Source organism: Trachurus trachurus (assembly GCF_905171665.1).
Source record: "Trachurus trachurus genome assembly, chromosome: 19".
In the NCBI taxonomy this organism is placed as follows: domain Eukaryota; kingdom Metazoa; phylum Chordata; class Actinopteri; order Carangiformes; family Carangidae; genus Trachurus; species Trachurus trachurus.
Window position 1 is genome coordinate 24158173 of NC_139913.1, and position 20420 is coordinate 24178592.

Consider the following 20420-nt stretch of genomic DNA (forward strand, 5'->3'; position numbering starts at 1 on the left):
CTCCAGTGTTGAATAGCCACATCTTCATTTTAAATCACAAAGTGACTCATGCATTAATATTCATGTTAAAGGAGACGAATCTTCATCTTTTCTTCTCTGCAGGCTTTATCAGAATAATTTACGAAGCGCGAGCGAGACTCTGCGTCATCACGCTGCGCTCCGCCGCTACGTGACGTCATCATCTGGCGACGACGTGCTTTTCATTTTGTAAACATTGGGAAACCTGCTCCTGGAGACTGGAGAGAAGAAACTCATGGATAATCTTGTGAAGGTGTTTTTCTTTATTATCGGAGTGAAAAAAAAAAAAAAAAAAATCCACTCATTGCCCCGCAACCAAGTTTGGAAGAATATTTAGCGTTTCGCGTTTGTTTGCCAGTCGGTTAGCTTGAAGCATTAGCCTCATGATAAGTTAGCACAGAGTTACCTCTGCGAGCATTTACAGTTACACTGAAATATAAAAGCTGAATTGGTGTGTCACACTTTGGCTGTAAGTTAAAAAAACAAAACAATGGTTAACAGAATGTGTGTAACGTTATACATAGTACGGAGACAGGAACATGCAACGCACCAAGAACAAGCAAAAACGGCAACTTTGAAATGTTCAGCTTCTGAAAATGGACAGTACAGAGTTTGTTGGTGTTGTTGTTTTTACCGTAGCTGGTCTCTTTCATCTCTCCACGGAGTCTCCTCATTTGTGCAGCAGGTTCTACTGGTCATTACACAGCCCTAACAAGTGACTACCTAACTGTATACCTTTCATTTCATTTCATAACCTTTATTTAAACCCGGAGATATATTGAGGAGTAACCTCATTTACAATATAGCCGAGATAAAAACACAAAACACACAAGGACAGAAGACAAGACATTTGAAACATACAAAAACATAACAGAATACCAGAATATAAATTGAAACATAGTTAAAAGCACGAGCAGTTAGAGGTAGAATAAGATGTAGTTATGGCTTTAAATTGTCCCATTGATAAAAGTGAGGTAAGTTTCAAATGATTTTGCAGAGTGTTCCAGGTTGTAGGTGCACAGTAAGAGAAGCTGGTCTTTCCAAGTTGGGTGTTAACTGAGGGAACCTGCAGTGTGAGCCGGTCTTTTGAGCGTGTGCGATAGAGACCTGCATTGAAAGATACTAGTGAGTTAATATAAGATGGTAAGAGACCAGTAAGAGCTTTAAAAATAAATAAAATCCAGTGTCGATCACGCCTGTTAGATAGTGAGGGCCATCCAACTTTGGAATACAGGTCACAGTGATGAGTGTTGTAGCTGTCACCAGTAATGAACCTCAGGGCTGAATGATAAACGGTGTCAAGTGGATGTAAAGTTGTGGCTGATGCATACCTACTCATTTGAGAAGTGTCACGTGCGTCTGCGCATGTTTTCCCAGCGACTAGTTATTTTTCAGATGTCTCATTATTCATTCAAGTCTGTTTGTGTGTTATAACATCACTCCATTTGATCAAATGTGACTGTATGTGTTTCCTCAGGTGCACGGCGGTGGAGGCTATGACTCCGACTTCAGTGGTGATGATGATGATGATGGTGAAAAGGGAGAGGCCTCACACACAGACCTTAAAAGGTAGAATTACAGATGACAGCATCACAGTGTTCAAATGATTCTCATCCAAAGTCATGGGCTTGTGTGTCTGTGCTGCTGCAGGTTCTATTTACATTGATGTGGGTCAACATGTTTTCTGTGTTTACTTGTACCTTTGTCAGGAAAAGTGAGGAGGAAATCTTACAGAAGCCGTTCCAGAAAGGTCGGCATTCAAAGGTGGCTCACCGGAGTTCACACTCTAATGAAGTGGACAGGTAATGTACAATTAATCACATTCAAGTAATGCAAGGTATTATGCCTTATGGATAATTATGGTTGAGCTCACTCCTAACATCCATCATGGACTTTAATTCCTCTTCCCAAAATGAGCGTTACTCATTTTTGATCACATGTTCACATTGTGATTAATGTCAGTTCTGATAATCTATAATCATTCCCTATATTTAAATGAAACCATTCAATCAACTTGATTTTTTTGTGCAATTTGTAGTGTATAAAAATGAGGAAAAATCCAATTTCCACTTTTTAATGTTTAAAACTCATCATTACTGCCAATTAAAATCCCCATTGTCCTTGCGTTACCATCCAGAGAATATGTTTTATTGGAAGCAATAATTTATTCTTCCAATAAAATAGTCTTATAATAAGATCAAGTCACTCCATCCATTGTTGGCATGTGTTTCAAAGTGTCTAGTGAGACCAAGATATTCAAAACAAGGATTAAAAAATGGACAAAGTATGCTGTGAACATTACTCAGTCTTTGGTCATCTTGTATGTAACTGATTCTGTTTTCTCTTTTTCAGAGAAGAGGCCAGAAACCGAAGAGCCCACCTGATATCACTGAATGCTGTATCCTTTTTTTTAGATAATTATTATTGATCATTTCCAGTTTTTTTTATTTTATTTTTTTATTTAACTGTAAAATGATAATGAGTTTAAAAGAAACATGTAATAATTCCATTTTAGTCTAAATATTAGTTCAGTTAATTCCAGGTGTGTTGGGTGTGTGAGTTATCATTCAAAGAAAGGCTGACCTTAAGCAGATGTTTCCAGTTTGAGCGACATAAGAAGTTTGTCGGTGACTACATACTTTATTATGGAGGACAGATGGGCGACTTCAAACGCACTATGTACGTACAGTGTCCCACAGTCAAGCGTGATGATTAGTCATCTGCTGACACTGCAGCTAATGAGAATGTGTGTAACCATAATAGATCTTTTGATACTTAGCTATAATAGATGTAAACACAATTAATACTAGTAGTAATTTAATTGAAATGAATCTCCTTAGCTGTGGATTTGTGATTAAAATCTTCTTATTTGTTTTTGTTTCTTTAAGAACTCAAGACAAAACAGATCGGGATGTGTTGCGTGAGAATCATCGCTTCCTCTGGAAGGATGAAGACGAGGACGACATGACATGGTGCTCAACATTAGTCAACTATTCATACAGGCTGCTTGAATATTTAGTTTGCTTTTGAGTATTGTTCTGTTTTTTATTGTTCAGATAGTTTCTGGTGAGTGTGTGTTTTTGTCTTACCTCTGGACCTTTTCTGTTTCAGGGAAAAAGACCTTGCCAAGAAGTATTACGACAAGTTGTTTAAAGAGTACTGCATAGCTGACCTCAGCAGATACAAGGAAAATAAGGTACTGTAGGATAAATGTATTCATTGTTTTATTGATTAATAGATTGTTTTGTCCAGTATTCATTACCTAGACCAGGTGGAGTAATGGGAAAAGTTACCACACCTAAAAAAAGTACAGAGGGAAAATAATTCAGTGACTGCAGATAGTTGAGCCATCCCAGACGCCACTACCAGGGACTTTGGCAGGATGATGAATTCTTTTTGTGCTGTTCTCCAAAATGATACTAATTGTCCCAGTGGTGGCGCCGTGAACTTCATAATGTAAACACTAATATTCTGGTCTATTTTAGATACACGTCACTGGGTGTGATGCGTTTTGGCACTGTGCTCTGTCTCTAGTGACCATGGGGCCATTCTGATCTGAATCCAAGTTTTAAACTGACACTATGTTAAACCCAAGGGCAAAGTGTGTTTGTGGCTCTATAGCTGCACTGTTGGACTGATGGTGTTATGCTTTCAAACTGATGTGATATCTCAGGCTGTGATACTACATTTGCCAGCTGTCATAGGTACATGAGTCACACCCAGGCATGCCCTTAATTATTAGAGGCATGGCGGAAAAGAGTAAGCAGCTCTGACACCATAAGTCCAGTTGACTCAAAATTAAAATGAATCCAGTGTTAATCATTAATTATTCTGATTTGCTTAATGATTGCAAATGCAGCGGTGAGTTGCATCAGTCCCACAAGTGTAGTCGCATTTTGATCAGCAGCATCGGGCAAATGGGGTGTGACAGCACATACAGATTAAACCACAAACAGAAAATGTGCTACACACAGACACCGGCTAACATATTAATGACCAGTTTAAATGATGAGAGCACCATCTGTGATGCTTCCTGTTCACGGATGCTATATACCATCAACTGAAGACACTGTATACATGCACCCCATATTGCATTATACAGTGAGGTGTAAATGTGTACCATAATATATACCATATTCTTAAAAGATTTGTGTTTTACATTTGTCAAATGTAATTTTCGATGAAGCAGCTTTCACACCAGGAAACACTGAATTCTTCCTCTGAAACAAATGCAATCGAGAGCCAATGACAATTCAAAGATAGGGTGTTAGGTGAGCTATGGTAGGGTTTCTAAAACTTGGGTTTCTGACCTTTATTTAGTGAAACTGTATTTTGTCTTGCTTGTCTGGCTTTTTCAATGCACATTTTTACTGATTTGCATGGATCTTGTTAAATTTTGCCCAACAGTTTGGATTTCGTTGGCGGACTGAAAATGAAGTTGTCTCTGGCAAAGGTAAGGCATGACCAAGGGTTATTTTATCATTTTGAGTAAATACATTTATTTTAATTTTTTTTAATTTTTTAAAATTACGTTTTCATGTTCTGTTTCCTTAAAACAATATGCAGTTAATTATTAAAGTTTAGGAGCTTAATTCGAGAAACATTGAAAACATTCTTCTTGATTCATCACCTTTACCTTTAAGTGAGAAAATGAAACAGAATGCACAATAAATTTGGTGTACTATTCTCTTACAACGTGATGCACTAAAGCAGATGTTCACAGCAGGATAAAAATGATGAATTATAGATCATAGTGAAAGATCTTGGAAAACAAAAATAAGTCATCAGCATTGAGGAAGATATTTTACTTGTGAGATTTGCAGTCAAGGTGACATTTGGATGATGAAGGTTTAATATCAGAAGTATATTAAATTCGGTTTTTAGTCGTGGATTTGGGACACAGATATGATTTTGCCCAGCAACATGCTCACAAAACAGTTCATACCTTCTTCCACTAGATGGCAACAGAGATAAAGACAAATAACTCTTCTACTTGAATGCTTCCTGACACAAGTCAGTCCCCCTGTTAGACTATTATACAGATCTGTGAGTTTCACTCTGCTTTGACTCACTGACTGGAATGTCACAAATAACACTTAAATATTCAGTGTTTCAGCTGAATTTTCTTGTTTTGTTTGTTTGCAGGAGACTGTTATATCCACACCATTTAGTAGTCACTTAAAATGTTGATCCACACAAATGGACCTGATACCTTATGTTCTGTAATGGTCATGATCGGTATAACATGTTGTTCCCAGTCTGCTACTACTTCACCTTACAGTGACATGTTCAAAGGATAGGCTCTACTATCAACCCACCACACGCACACTTTACATTTGAATCATTTTTTCATGTTTACATCAATGCAGCCTCGCAAGCTGACACAGTGCGTCCAAGAAAGTTGACTAAGCCAATATATTGTTCCAGATTAAGACTGTAATCCTGGTCTCTGACAGTTCAACCCCTGTAGCAGTACTCTACAGGAAGTGGGATTAGATCAGGCACTTCACTTTAGCTGTCACGTCTGTGATTTGTGTACATTGATGATTTGTGGAGAAATGCCTCTTAAGCCACTGTTTAGCGCAGTGGTTTTTAAAGTGTGAGGCGCGCCTCTCTAGAGGGCGCCAGAGAGCTTCAGGGGAGACAAAAAAAAGAAAAATCAACCAGAAAAATATCTTGTAGTTTGCTTACCCAGCTACGCATGTTGTATAATGGGTAGATTTTTAGTACATGCATTGAGAGATAAGATGGAGTCTGGACTGCTCCTTTCTACCCCCTATGCACATCAAATATGCAATGCTCTATCTTTTACCTGCTGCAATACAAGTGTTCTTGTTAGTTCCAGGCTATCACAGTCATGTTGTGTCCAGCGCCTAGGATTTTTTATAAAAAGCACTTCTGGCCTCACTCAAAGTCATTGTCAAAGTATCTTACTGTTATTTTGTGGATGCACTATCGAGAGAGGTTAGTGTCTGGGGCGGTGTTTAGCTCAGTTGGTAGAGCAGCTGCCCCATGTGTTGAGGCTACAGTCCTCACTGCAGGCGGCCCTGGTTCGAGTCCCGCATGGAGCAGCCCTTTCCTTCAGGTCACCCCCCTCTCTGCCTCTCCGTTCCCTGTCTCTCTCAACTGTGCTTTCCATTAAAGGCAAAAATATACTTAAAAAAAGGCTAATATCTGCCTACCTGAGCGGACATGTGCTGAAAACAGAGCTTTAGATGTTTGAACATGTCAGGTGGAACATCATGTGCCTGAAGGTCGGAGCTTCTTTGTGGTGAATTGTGTGTTGCACAAGGCTCTGCTGAGAAGTGTTCGTTCTTACTACCCAGTAAATCATCTGAATTTGAACTGAAGATTTGTTCACATTCTCCTCAGATAGGCCTTATATAAACATATATGTTGAACATATCTGTTCACTTGCCAGGAGCATATATGGAAAGGAGTTGTGCATGATGTGGTTCAACCTGTGTCCTAAGCCAAAGGTGGAAGAAGTCTGTATCATGAACTTCATATGGCTTTAGTCTGATTTGATTTGATACATAATGATGAGTACGAAAATCTGCACAAACTGTATACATCTAAACACCAAGATGTTCTGGTTGGTCCACTTCTCCATGTTGTCAGACCAGGCCCAGGTGTGTGGCGCTTGTCTGATGGCCCAACTTGACTTCAGCTCACAGATAAAATTAGATCTGGCCAAACCACTCCCAATTAAATCGCCCCTGCAAGTCCTTTTTAAAGGAGTACTGCACTTACACTTGTACTGCACCTTTTTGGAAATCATCCTCTTAGCATCCCCATGCTCCGTGTGCACTCCAGGTCATGTTGGTATTAGGTAATGCTGACAACTCTTCACCCAATCAGGTGGATTACGAAGAGCACTGACCTTTCTTTTTCATGGCCACGGTGCGATATGGGATGAAGGAGTGTGCTGTGCCAACAGGTTGAACAATTTTCCTTTGAAAATTTGAAGACGAAAGTGAGGGGAAAGATTATATTAGAGAATTGAGTACACAGGAGCAGGCTCATGTTATCCTTGCCTTAGAGTGTAGGATATTCTTCATGCTCACCCTCACTGCCTTTTGTCTAGACTCTGAAAGATTCACAGGAATTCTCTTGTATGAGGGAAGGAGGTCTGATAAACAAACCTTAAAGATGCCTGCTGGAGTTTTTTTATTTTTATAAACAAACCAAATTTATGATCAAGCACAGTGTTTCTTGTGTATATCGAACAAAATATCACAGATTTATATTTAGTGGTTTAGTGATGCCGAGTTTATTTATTTAAGATGAGTTTAAACATGAGTTTAATCAATACAGAGAAATGTTCATATAAAAATTCAGTTCAAATGAATGAATGTAATATATAAACAATCTGCATAATGCCAAGACCTAGAAAGTGTAAAACAGCTGCTTTTCTGAAAAGCATCACACTGGTGCTAGATGGTGAATAGTACTCCTGATGTTGGCATATTGGTGTGTGTTTCTGTCACTGCCATGTTTAACAGATGGCCCAGTCCTCCTGTTCAGCTCCAAAATAATGTCCACCAATATCCTGACAAATCTTCGTCGTCTTCATAAAACATGATTTTGGTTGATCTCAACAACCCGGCTGATTGTAGTTAAACCTCCTCACCTGTAGAGTCAGAGAGTTTAAAGGCAGTCTTTCTTCATTCATAACTTGTTTGGTTCAAGAGAAGTTCAGTTGAAAACATCATGTAATGGTGTAAAAGTGAAATCTTGTTGGTGCGATCCAGCTTTAGTGTTTTTCCTTACCTTTAGTTCCCCATCAGGCCTTTTTGCCTGTTCTTACCACCAGTCCATCGATGGAACAGCGTGAAACAGGTGTGAGTGCTCTTGTCTGTACAATAACCAGGGACTCAATCCTAAAAACATGGCCGCATAGTGTTTCTAATCATCAAAAACTCCACATGGGACCTTCAAGTAATGCAACCAAAGTTCAAGTCACTGCTTACATTACACATCAGTACGTAAAGCTTGTGATTCTGCTACATATCATCTTTGCTTCTCATAAAATGTCAGTGCGTGAAGCAGGATTTTGTAATAGGAGAAATCCATCATTGAGTAAGAATATTAGACGTTAGAATATGTTTTAGAGTGGTTTGTGCTGGAGCAGATGTATGTATGTGGTGAAAGGCAGCACTTCATTCCAACTTACAGTATGTTTTCTTTTCTTTTTTTCTTTTTCTGTTGGTTTCCCGTCTGCTATAAATTGAGCTTTAGTCTTGCTGTCGGGAGGAGGTCAAAGAGCAAAGGTAGTTGAGGCCAATCTTATTTTTGGTGGGCCTCCTGTCAAAATAAATGTAGTATCAAAGGTCTCGGCTTATGTAACTTTCCTGTCTTTAAAATATGGTTTTAATGCGCTTGCCACCACGCTCGCTTACAGTGGAGGAATCAGGTTTGACCCACCTACCCACCTCTGTGTAACTAACACTGTTAGCTGGGGGGAGAGGCCACTCCAAGCTGCCACTGGGTTCTTGTCCACTGACCTTAGAGTTTTATATTTTCAGTGTCGTCCTTCATTTTTGGGGGGGACTTCAGTCTGTGACAGAATTCTTATTCTCTTGCTGCTCTGATTCTACCTCTTCTCCATCCTCAGACTTGTTCCTCAGCTTCCTATACAGCACTTACTGACTGGCTGACTTGGGATATTCACAGTACCCCTCAATTTTCTGTTTTAAATAAAATGAAAGTGGCAGGCCTATTTAAAGGTGAGAACATTTCAGTTGCTTTAAATGGTTCCTTTCGTGTCGCCTCGGTCCCGAGACAGACAGGGTTTGTACTTTATAAGAATATCCTGCTGGCTTCTGTTTCTCCAGACACAATGCTTCAGCTTCAGAAGTGTGAGTGTATTCTAAGTGATAGAAGTGATAGCTCATTAGTTCACAGTCTGCAAAGCTTTCAGAGTTGCCCAGTATTACAATGGTGCAATGTCCTCATTCTTATCGTTTTACTGTGTTTATCTCTGAAAGTTGAAAAATGAAATATGAATATTTTGGGAGACAGATGGTCTGGTCTCCAGGTCTTTGGACGTATACTGTTAAAATATATATCATCTTCGTGGTCTGTAATGCTCCTTAGGCTGCTCAGTTAACAGGGTGCTGTGGGGTAAATAAAAGTTACAAAGCTAAATGAGCATTGAACTTCAGGTCAGCAATCTGGACTGCTTGTCAATGTGAGAGACAGGCATAAAAAGTCTAAATCTAACCCAGAGTCAGTGGTGGGACTGTGCAGACAGAGAGGCCGCCTCATGGTTGCTGGCTCCCAATATCTGAAAAATCAGCCCGGGGCAGTGAGCGTTGATCGTTTCCCACAGGCGGAGAATTTATTAAAGGTGGTCAACCCCTAAAATGGGCGGGGAGAAAGGGGGGTGGTGAGTATCAAGAATCGGCAGGACTGAATTCTCCAGCTCAATAACTAATGTGCATGAATGCAGCCTTCAAGCAGACTTTTCAATCAGTCGGCACTTTAAGGATAAAAATAAAATCATTTTGGATGGGAGCCAGTCTATTTGTTTGGGCCTCCTGGGAGAAGTGGAGAAGACGAGCACTGATCACTCTTAACATCAATTAATCTCCATGTAACTTTGAGCAGAGCCTGAACATCCCACACAAACACACTCATGGAAGTTGAGGAATTCATAGAGCAGCTTTGCGGTGTGTGTGTGTGTGTGTAAAGTTTCCCAGTGGCATTTGTCCTCGAAAGTCGTCCTATTAAAGGAGTAGTTCAGCATTTTGGGAAATGTACTTATTGCTCTTTCTTACCAAACGCTAGATGAGACTTTAGGCAGATTCTGTTTCCATCAAACATAGACAAGCTAACAGCCTTCCTCACTGTTGCATCATACAGTTCCTAATGCACAGACATGAAAGTGCCATTGATCTTCTCATCTAACCCTCTGCTAGACAGCAAATAAGCACATTTCCCTAAACTGTCAAACATTCCTTTGAATAAATTCGCTTTTTCAACTGGTCTGATCCATCCGAAATATTTCAACAAACCGGACACGTTAGGCCTAACAGCTGCAGCTCCGTCTGAATGCCCCATGAACTTTAATCAGCCTGTCAAATTATAGCACATTTTGTCTATGTGATAATGTGTTCTTTGAGGACACTAAATAAAAAGTGAAAGAGCACAGGCTCAGGTCACTGCCCCGACTTCATCCAGTGAATGTTAATCACGCCGCCAGCTGTCATGTGGTGTATCCGGTTTGATCTCAGGCTGCTGGCTGCTGGCTTTAGCAGCCATTGACGTAAGAAAGGCAGGAGTTCCCTCTCTTAACGGGTTTACTCAGCTGACCTGGAGTCAGCCCTGTTCATGGAGCACGTGAGACTCACCTGGTGTGTGAGGATACCCACTGCTTGTCAACACAACACAATGGGACTCACAACAGAGACTCATAGAGAAGCTTTTGGCTCGTGAAGCAGGGATGTTACGTGTGTGGCACTACTTAAAAAACCCCACCGTCTGAGAGCAGCACCAGTCACTAAAGTTACCCTTCATGTGGGAAATTGTGAAGCCGGGGGGCAGAAAATCAGAAATAAGCGAAGAATTGTTTTCTGACCTTGATTGTGTTTAGTTTTTTGACATTTGTTTCATCAAAGAGGTTGCCTAGAAACAGATTTCCATTGACTCGGCTCCGTCAGTGTTGTGGTTATGAGTAGCTGGAGGGTCAGACGCGTTCACACTCTTTGTGTTGTAACCTTCAAATATATCACATTCTTTTATATTTGACACTGACTGTTTCTCCGGAGCAGCGGTGGGATGCGGCGCCTCGTTCAAGGACGCTCCGTTTTGTGGAAGCAAAACACAGGTTGAGCTGCTTTCTTGATGATGACGCCGTGTGTACAGGATGCAGCATGCAGCATGTGATTGATTTGTTTAGGTGATGGTGAGTTGAGATGTCACGCGTGAATTCCCAGCGCGATTGCCATTGACGTCACTAATGATGGTGATGTCTCTAAGCGCTGGTCGCCCGTGGCGTCATCATGTTGGCACAGAGTTGAGATCATGGACTTGGTCCAAGTCACACCCATAAAGTGTTGGAGAAGACCAGTCATCAAGGATTAAAATAAGTGTGTTTGCATTTACAGATTCTCTTTACTGCTTTAACTTTTCAGTATTTTTGAATGTAGGTTGGTAAAAAAAAAAACTTAATTAGGAGTTTTTATTTTAAGCCGTCAAATTGTTGCAGCCTTTTCATGATTCAGTAAAATGATTATATATAAAATAACTAGTATTGTAGCTGTAGGTATGTAATGACTGTCAGTTCAGTTTCGGATCATGGTGTGTAAAATAAAGCAATACAAAATAAAACATTTAAATTAAATAAGATTTAAAAAAGAAGAAGAAATAATACAAAAAAAAACTAAATAAAATGTTTATGGCTTACAGAGTCACACCAGTTACTAACTGTGTGATCCTGAAAAATGAATAAAAATACACCCCAGTGTTTTACTTTCTGGCATTATGACTGTCCCGACTTAATTTAAGCAACTTCCTTTCTTTCACTTACAGTATGTGTGTATAATATAAAGACCTCCTAAACAAACCTAGTCAACCTCCTCTCCTCACCCCCCCGGACCGGAGCCAGAAGTGTCTTTCTTATCTGACGTCATGGGACTTTAATCAAATACAGCACGTGAAGAGAAAGTCCGTCTTATGGCACTGGTGGCCCGAAGCCATGATGACCAACGTCATGTCATCAGAATTTTTACTGAGTCTTGATCTCAGGCAGGTGAGGGCGGGCGTCGCTTTGCTCTTGTCTCTTTGCCAAGAGTGGACTGCTTCTGACGCACTCGCCACCCCTCTCACAATCTGGAGGAACCCCAGAGACCAGATCAGTGCCACCTTAAGCTCCTGGAGGGATAATAGGCAGGCTGTGCAGCAGCTGGAGGGAGGCCTGAGGAGAGGACGCCGGGTGAAGAAAGGAAGATGGCACCAAGCAGTGGGAAAAGAGGGGGGGGGGGGGCTGGTGCAAGAGAGGTGTAGAGCAGAGAGCAAAGGGGGAGGGTGGTGAAGAAGAGTCCGAAATGTTTGGAGATTTATAGTCCGAATTTCTCAATTGTGAAATAAAACATTTTCCTTTTTCACTTACGCCCTTTTCTACCAACTCTGCTGTGTTTTTTGAATCCTTTGCACACAAGAACATTTGTACATTCACTGTCAGGGCTCTGTGGTGCAAGTCATTCCTGGTTCTCTCTTAAAGGGATAGTTCACCCAAAATTCAAATTTCACTCATTATCTACTCACCCTCATGTCGACTAAGAGCTGTGAGAATTTTCAGAGTCCTCTGTGCCTTCTCTGAGTTACGGGGGGTCCGCATAGCAGTATTTGTCCATATAATGGTTGTCAATGGATACCAACTTTCTTCGTCCAAAAAGACACACCAAAAAACATCCAATTACCTCCATACTGCTCGTCTGTAATGTCCCTCTTGTATTGAAGCCCTGACATGAGAAATTGTTCCGCCGGTCAGTGCAAATCACGAGAGATTTGCACGGATACAGGAAGAGCAGTGAACTGAGACACTGGGAGCTTCCGCTACAAACAAGCTTAAAATATAGACTTATTTAATTTTTTTCGGAACAATTTCTCATGTCGGGGCTTCAATACAAGAGGGACATTACAGACGAGCAGTATGGAGGTATTTGGATGTTTTTTGGCGTGTCTTTTTGGACGAAGAAAGTTGGTATCCATTGACAACCATTATATGGACAAATGCTGCTGCGCGGACCCCCCCGTAACTCAGAGAAGGAACGGAGGACTCTGAAAATTCTCACAGCTCTTAGTTGACATGAGGGTGAGTAGATAATGAGTGAAATTTGAATTTTGGGTGAACTATCCCTTTAAAGGATTATCAACTTAGAAAATATATTTGTATGTGCACAGTACATGATCTCCAGGTCTGATCTTCCAGGTCAGTTCCAGTGTGGAAACAAACGTTGTGAGAAGCAGGAAGGCCTGAAAAGCTGGGAGGTGAATTTTGCCTACGTGGAACACGGCGAGAAGAGGAATGCATTGGTCAAACTCAGTAAGCAAAAAGACAAATTATCTTTCCATTTTCCTCTGGTTGTTCTTTGCAAAAAGCTGCATTTGTGCATGTGTGCATGTCAGCGTGTGTGTGTGTAAATGTGTATATGTGTGTGTGTGTGTGTGTGTGTGGTGTGTATGGCTTTGGCCTGGTGGGGTTTCCTGTCTAAGACCCGGCTCATAATAATCCTCCTTCAGGTATCATACTGCAGAAAATCCTGTTAGAATAATTACTGTAATTGGAGGACCCACCAGTCATAGTCAGCTCAGTCAAGCAGGAAATGGCCGTCTCTTTTAACAAGCGAGTGCAACAGGTCACATCCTGACATGTTGTTTCTCCTCATTAATAAAGAAAAAGTTTTTCCCAACTTGCAGTAATCCTTAATCCAATGTTTTGACAGTAATGAAATATGATCTGGCAACCCTGCAGCAGGGATTTGGCAAGGTATGGTGGATATGGATACGATGATGTTGCAATGATTTGATGAAGATGAAGACTTAATGAATAACTTTCTGAAGACACAGAAGCATTTACATGTTTATTGTTTATGTGCAGTGTACTATTTTGAACAACAGAAAGGAGTTCCACAGGGTTCTTTCCCTGGTCTCCTTCTCTTTGGTTCAACACATTTTCACCTACAGCAGGTTTTGAGATGTACGCTGATCAAAACTGCTACAGTATGTATCAGCTGGTCGGTTGGTTGGTTTACATTCAGGTGTTGCTGCATTTAGATTCTATGGCATCATGAATTGCACATAGAAAAGATAAAGGAAATACATTTAAAAAGATGGGAAATATATAAAAAGATAAATAGAAATAGAGAAAAAAGTTTTTGTTTTGACAGTTTCTGTCCAAATAGACGTACTTTAAAGAAACATAAATAATCTAGAAAAGAGGCTCAACTTGAAGCTAATTCTGCTTTCTTGGGCTTTGCAAAGGTTTTATGAGGAGATAAATGCATTCAACACATTTGTTAGGGCCCCAAGGACACAATCTGTTTTGATGAGAATGTAATCATGATGAGGTATGTTTACAAGAAAATTTCCAAGGGGTACACTTTGCAAAGGTCATTAACAATAAACAAACGAGATGTGTTCATTTCAGTAGATTTCATCCCAGAAGTTGTTGAATTACAGCAACATGCTCCAGCTGCAGCTTTTGTCCCTGTTCAGCAACATTATAATTAAAGCTGTCATAAAAACGGCAAGAATTAATTCCCTGATAATGGCTATAATAATAGTAATAATAATAATAATGGTGATAACAACAATGAAACCATCACCATCAACACGAGCACAAATAAGCTGCTAATAATGATTCCACCTTCACTTGTTTTTATTCCAGGACTCTGCCCTGAATGTTCTTTCAAACTCAACTACCATCACAAGTAAGCCAGCTCACCTTTTACCCTTGATGCATTTCTGTACTGAAGGTGTTGCTTACAATGAGTGAGTTCAAAGATTGTAGAAAGTGTGCTCCAGTCAGCTAAAAGTAGGGCAAGTCACCATGGACATTATTTTTGCAGCATGCTGGAGTTTGAAATTCAAATCACAATTCCCGTCTCCTGTCTGACCTTCCTAACACTCACAGTATTTTATGCTTCCTCATCGCTGAAGCTGTGGCGGGAGGCGTTATGTTTTCTGGTTGCCCATCTGTTGATCTTATTCTTCTGAAGGCCTTGAGGGTGTCTCTCAAAATTTGGACTCAAGGGTGAACTGATTAGTGATTGGCGGTCAAAGGTCAAAGGTCACTGGAACATAACAAAACACATTTTTGGTCATAGTGCAAGAGTTCATATGTTAAAGATGTCAAAATAGACTCCATAGCAGTTCCTTTAAAGGGATAGTTCACCCAAAATTCAAATTTCACTCATTATCTACTCACCCTCATGTCGACTATTTTCAGAGTCCTCCGTGCCTTCTCTGAGTTACGGGGGGTCCATGCAGCAGTATTTGTCCATATAATGGTTGTGAATGGATACCAACTTTCTTCGTCCAAAAAGACACACCAAAAAACATCCAAATACCTCCATAGTTCTCGTCTGTAATGTCCCTCTTCTATTGAAGCCCCGACATGAGAAATTGTTCCGCCGGTCAGTGCAAATCACGCAAGATTTGCACGGACACAGGAAGAGCAGTGAACTGAGACACTAGGAGCTTCCGCTACAAACAAGCTTAAAATATATACTTATTTAATTTTTTTCAGAACAATTTCTAATGTCGGGGCTTCAATACAAGAGGGACATTACAGACGAGCGGTATGGAGGTATTTGGATGTTTTTTGGTCTGTCTTTTTGGACGAAGAAAGTTGGTATCCATTCACAACCATTATATGGACAAATACTGCTGCGTGGACCCCCCCATAACTCAGAGAAGGAACGGAGGACTCTGAAAATTCTCACAGCTCTTAGTCGACATGAGGGTGAGTAGATAATGAGTGAAATTTGAATTTTGGGTGAACTATCCCTTTAAAGTTCCTGCATACTGCAACTTGCCAGGCAGAAATTCTAGCGTCAGAATAAAAGGAATTTGGTCACAGTTGTATGTAATGATGTAGTATGGAAGTATGAAGTGAGATGACTGTAATAAGAAAGAAATTCCAGTGTTAGATGTGTGAAGTTATGCCTTTAACTGCAGGCATTATGTGAAAGAAAAAAAAAAGCATAGAAAGTCTATACCCTTTAACACTTTAGCCAAGATTCATTTAGGCGCCTCTGAAAATGCCTCTGGCCATGACTGGCTTTCACACATTCTGAATACAGTTTGGTCCAATTTGTGATTCTTGTGGTTTGCAGGAGGAAAGAGGTAAAAGCAAAGGCCAAGACAAAGAAGTTATCAGAGACAAAGCAGGAGCCGCCACGCCAGAAAAAGAGGAAGAGATCATCTTCACATTCCAAGAAGCACAAACACAAAGACAAACACAGGAGACACAGAGGTAAGACTCCTCTTAAACTGTCCCATTAATTACAGCAGTAATCTCAAGCCTGTTAGAACAGCCTTGTTTACGGCCAGCGCTCGGAAAATATATCATTCCTGTTTTTCCTCCCGTGTTTAACATTATTATTTTGTCCTGTTCTGTTTAATTGTCTCTTATTTTTACAACTCCCTCTGTTTCTCTGCAGATCGCTCCACCTCCTCCAGCAGCTCGGAGGAGGGGCTGAACTCGGACAAAGGTAACGCTCATAACTCCCCCTCACACACACACACACACAGTCACTCACTCACAGACACAGATGTAACCCCCCCCCCCCCCGCCCTGCCCTCCCCATTTCAAAACAGACTTATGACAGTTTATGATCTACTCTCCTGGGCCTGGAGGCCATAACACTCCTCCAAACGTCTGGAGTGAATACAAACCCGACAATTCTTTCAAAGCAACACATCCACTGGCTCTGTATTTAACTCTGCCTGCTTTTTCTCAGCTCTTTTCCTCCCCCATTCTTTACAACTTTTTGTCATTTCGCCCTTCGCTGTGAGCAGCATGAAATGATGTATGCCTTTGCCCCCTGTGTCTCCCTGTTCATTCCAATGGATGGATGGATGGATGGACGGTGTGTGTGTGAGCGGTGTCCAGAGGTCGTGTCATTGAGTTCAAACATGCATTGGAATTCATACAAAAACAAACACACATAATTGAAGCAGTCAAAGTCATTTATGAGCAATGCATTCAGGGAGAAATTGGGGGCTACTTTATATTAGAGCCACATCTAAAGGGCTCTGACAAAGCTAACCCATCATTTTTGTTTTACACAATGTTATCCGGCCCAGCCCTGGCTAGATTAAACTGTTACAATTATGCTAATGTGCCCCTGTTGGCCACCTCCACCTCTGCCCCTCATTGTGCCGCATTGTGTATGTATCCTGTTAGCTTCAAGTTCTCATCCAGAGCTGTGCACTCAGGAAACTACACATCAAAGCTTTATCAAAGGACCTAGAAATCCCTCTGCTGAAATACTACCAGTGCCCAGATTTTCTTTTTTGACAGTTTGAAGTATTTTGATATGAAAAGCTATGTAGGAACTGGCACCTTGTGAGGACATTATAAACTTAAATAAAAATGCTTTTGAAGAAGAGCCACGAGGTAAGACGGGCAAGTCCGACCCCAGGTCAGTTGCCCGGTTTTTGCTTGCCTACTTCAATACTATCTACCAAAACCTTTTTTTTTTTTTTTTTTTTTTTTTTACATAGTATCATTCTGCATTTATTCCTAGATCTACAGCTTGTAGTCTAAAACCTTCACAGACTGGTCAGACTCATTCAGCTGTCGATTGGCTGCTTCCTGATTTACAAATTAGCAAAAACCAGAGCAAGTGAAACAACTTCCTGCGTGGTGAGGCTTCCACCCTTGAGCAGCTGTTGCTAGTTTGTGACTGACAGCTCTGTGAACCTCTCCCACTAGACTCTGAAGCCGAAGACGAGCCCGAGGGCCAATCGGATGCTGACCACTGGCGAGGACCCGCCCCAGCAGTGGAGGAAAAGTCAAGGTGAGATTAACAGCTAACGTTCATATTAAATCACGCCCAGTAAGCTGCCGTAAAACCATCACGATAGGTCTTTAGCAATTAGCCTACATAGTGTACTGATCCCTACATAGCACAGAATGTAGACCACTTAGATACCCCTCACAAAGCTGTCGCTAACAGCCAGGGGAGTCGCTAAACCTTTAACCTGATAATGTCGCGCCCACCCACTCCTGACATTAGGATTCCTGCTCTCAGATATTATTGAAAGGTCAACAGTACAAGCCAGTGTTTATTCAAGCACTTCTGCTATATGAGCAAATCTCTTGACCTCAGACAAAACACAGTCAATACCACGCTGCTTGTGCTTTTGACCTATTGCACTGGACGCAAATTACAATTTAGAATGAATCAGGTCATTGTGTTTTGCATTGAATTCGTTGCTTTGTTGTTTATTTTTTTCACTCACAAAACACAATCATGGTGGCTGGTTTAAAGGAATGCTCTTCATTCAGAGCTGCTCCTGTGTTAACACTCTTGCCAGTGATAGCAGGTAAATTAGGTACTTGTTTGTTTGTGTTCTCTTATCAATAAAAGCAGAGTGCTAACACAGAGAGTCGGGCCGTCCACAGAGAGCACGTGACAGCCTGTGTCCCCCTCCTGCATGGCAGCAACTAACGTTTCTGTGATTCTGTTTATCTGTTTAGGGAGGAGGAATTTGATGAGTACTTTGAAGACATGTTTCTTTGAGTGTGCCGGTATCAGTGGGAACCCTGCTGCGACTGCGCTTCCTCACGTGCGCCGCTGACATTAAGCCTGTTCTCTTCTGTTCTGTTGCCTGTAGTTTTGTGTGACTGTATGTTTCGTTGCTGACACAGAAATAAACACAATGTTTACCCTGTATCTGTCAAAGTCCTTGATTTACTCACTGTCGCTATCTCCACTTTAATCCCAACACAGCCTCTAAGGAAAATACATGTAAATAGTTGCAGGGATGGAGGTAGCATGGCTGTAGTGATGGTAATGTTTGAATTAAATCAGTGATGCTCCAACCTTTCATTACCTTTGCTTTGAGTTATCACTTTTGATTAAAATATTCAAATATTAGCTACCAATATATGATACTATTGCCATTGTGAGCATGTTAACATGCTTATAGGAAACACTTTATAATAACTACACATTAGTTAAGCATTGTTACTAATACTTAACTCATTATTTATAAGCATTCTTCTTGCATTTATACTAATTAGTATGTGATTTATAAACACAGTTATAAATGTTTCTCTAATGAATAAGCTCATGTATAATGTGTTAGATGGTTCTATTTTGATACTTAATATATAATGGATATAGTGTGTAAGACAGTGTAGTGAGTAAGTGATTGACAAACTGATGTTTTCTTTCTCTATTTATCCTATTTTAGAATTTTATTCATATATGTATGTACATAGTTTCATATGGATACATATAGTGTATATTTTTCTTTCTTTTCTGTGTTATATTGCTCTTCCATGCCCTACTGGATACTCAAATTTCCTTTCATCAATAAAGTCTAAATGTATGCATGCACTTACATACAATGATATAGAAATTAACTAGTGAGTGTGTTATTAGATGTTTTATAATAGAAGAGCTTATTAATGGTAAACATTTACAACTATATTTATTCTTATTGGTATCAATATAGGAATAATGATTTATAAATGATGAATTTAATAATTCTTAACTAATGCTTAATACTGTGTAGTTACTATAAAGTTGTAGCTAGTGGTTAGCATTCAACTCTAACCACTGTGGTATATAGTGACGAGTGAACCTGTGCTGTTGTCGATACATTTTCCAGTGCGTTTTTTGTTGCATGTGTGAAAAGGAGGTGAACTAGTCGTCAGTAGTTCAGTAGTCTGCTCTGCCTGAGAGACAACACGGATTAGCTGGACATGTCCCTCTGGCCAAGGGCAGACTTGACTTGACATCAACTTACAGAGTGGGAAACCAGGAGATTAAAGACCTTGGCTTAAATAAAGACAATTACTGTAGCGCTTACTGCTCTGTCTGTCTCACTTGAACTTTCTCCTCTGCATTCTCAGGAGAAGTCATTCACTCTTTGATTGATGGCGATGCAAACTAGCGGGTGGTAAAGTGGAATAAAAACATGGTCCATTGAGCAGTAACAGTTTGTTGTTTTCGAGTGGAGGTGGAATATGATTTGGCCTCGGGCTATATTCTCACACCCCTTACCAATATCCTGAGAGGAATTTAAAAAAAATCATAAATAACAAAAACTTTTTAAAATTTAAGAAGTAAACATACTCTCCTTGAAAAATGATTTGCTTTGTGTTTGGCTTTTTGACAAAATGAAAGTAGAAAATTAAGACTCCTTGTTCTCCTTCATTGTCAAATCCAGAATCTGTGTAGATACGCAAATGTCACTTCCACTGGACCGTTTCCAAAGTACGTATGGACACAGGAGGTTTCAAGTTTCACACTAAAATGTAAGTTGGACCACGACTGGCTTTCAAACTGTACCTTCAGCAGATCAATGTGAAAACTGACTTTGAAACTCTGCAGACACTCTACTAAATTCTGCAAGAAGAAGGTCAAACATTCAAGTGGAGTAACAATAAACAAACACATTTATTTGCGACTGGATGGGGACTTTCAAATTTTAATATGAAAACTTTTCAAGCAGGGACCTTTGAAGAGAAGTGGGCGGCTCTGCACCCACTGACTCCTGAACAGATTGGAGAACGAAAAGGTCACATTGATGAACTCAAGTGTCCCACAAAATGATAGATTGTAGGGCTTCTTCTTGTTCACTCATGCCAAATGTTCCATATTCTCCAGGGAGGCCCTAGTAGCCTGCTGTGCTCAAACCACACACACACACAC

At 40.4% G+C, this 20420-nt stretch overlaps 1 protein-coding gene across 1 annotated transcript; it reads left to right on the top strand.

The window, feature by feature from the left end:
• The first annotated feature begins 173 nt into the window (after positions 1-173).
• On the top strand, positions 174-18429 carry fra10ac1 (FRA10A associated CGG repeat 1). The gene is made up of 14 exons (XM_083993626.1): positions 174-271; positions 1496-1587; positions 1728-1820; positions 2371-2416; positions 2621-2697; positions 2907-2990; positions 3130-3214; positions 4426-4471; positions 12956-13069; positions 14414-14456; positions 15864-16003; positions 16191-16241; positions 17468-17552; positions 18236-18429. Exons 1-14 carry the CDS (start codon positions 254-256, stop codon positions 18276-18278), a joined length of 1017 nt encoding a protein of 338 aa, XP_083849752.1. The 5' UTR covers positions 174-253; the 3' UTR covers positions 18279-18429.
• The last annotated feature ends 1991 nt before the right edge of the window (positions 18430-20420 follow it).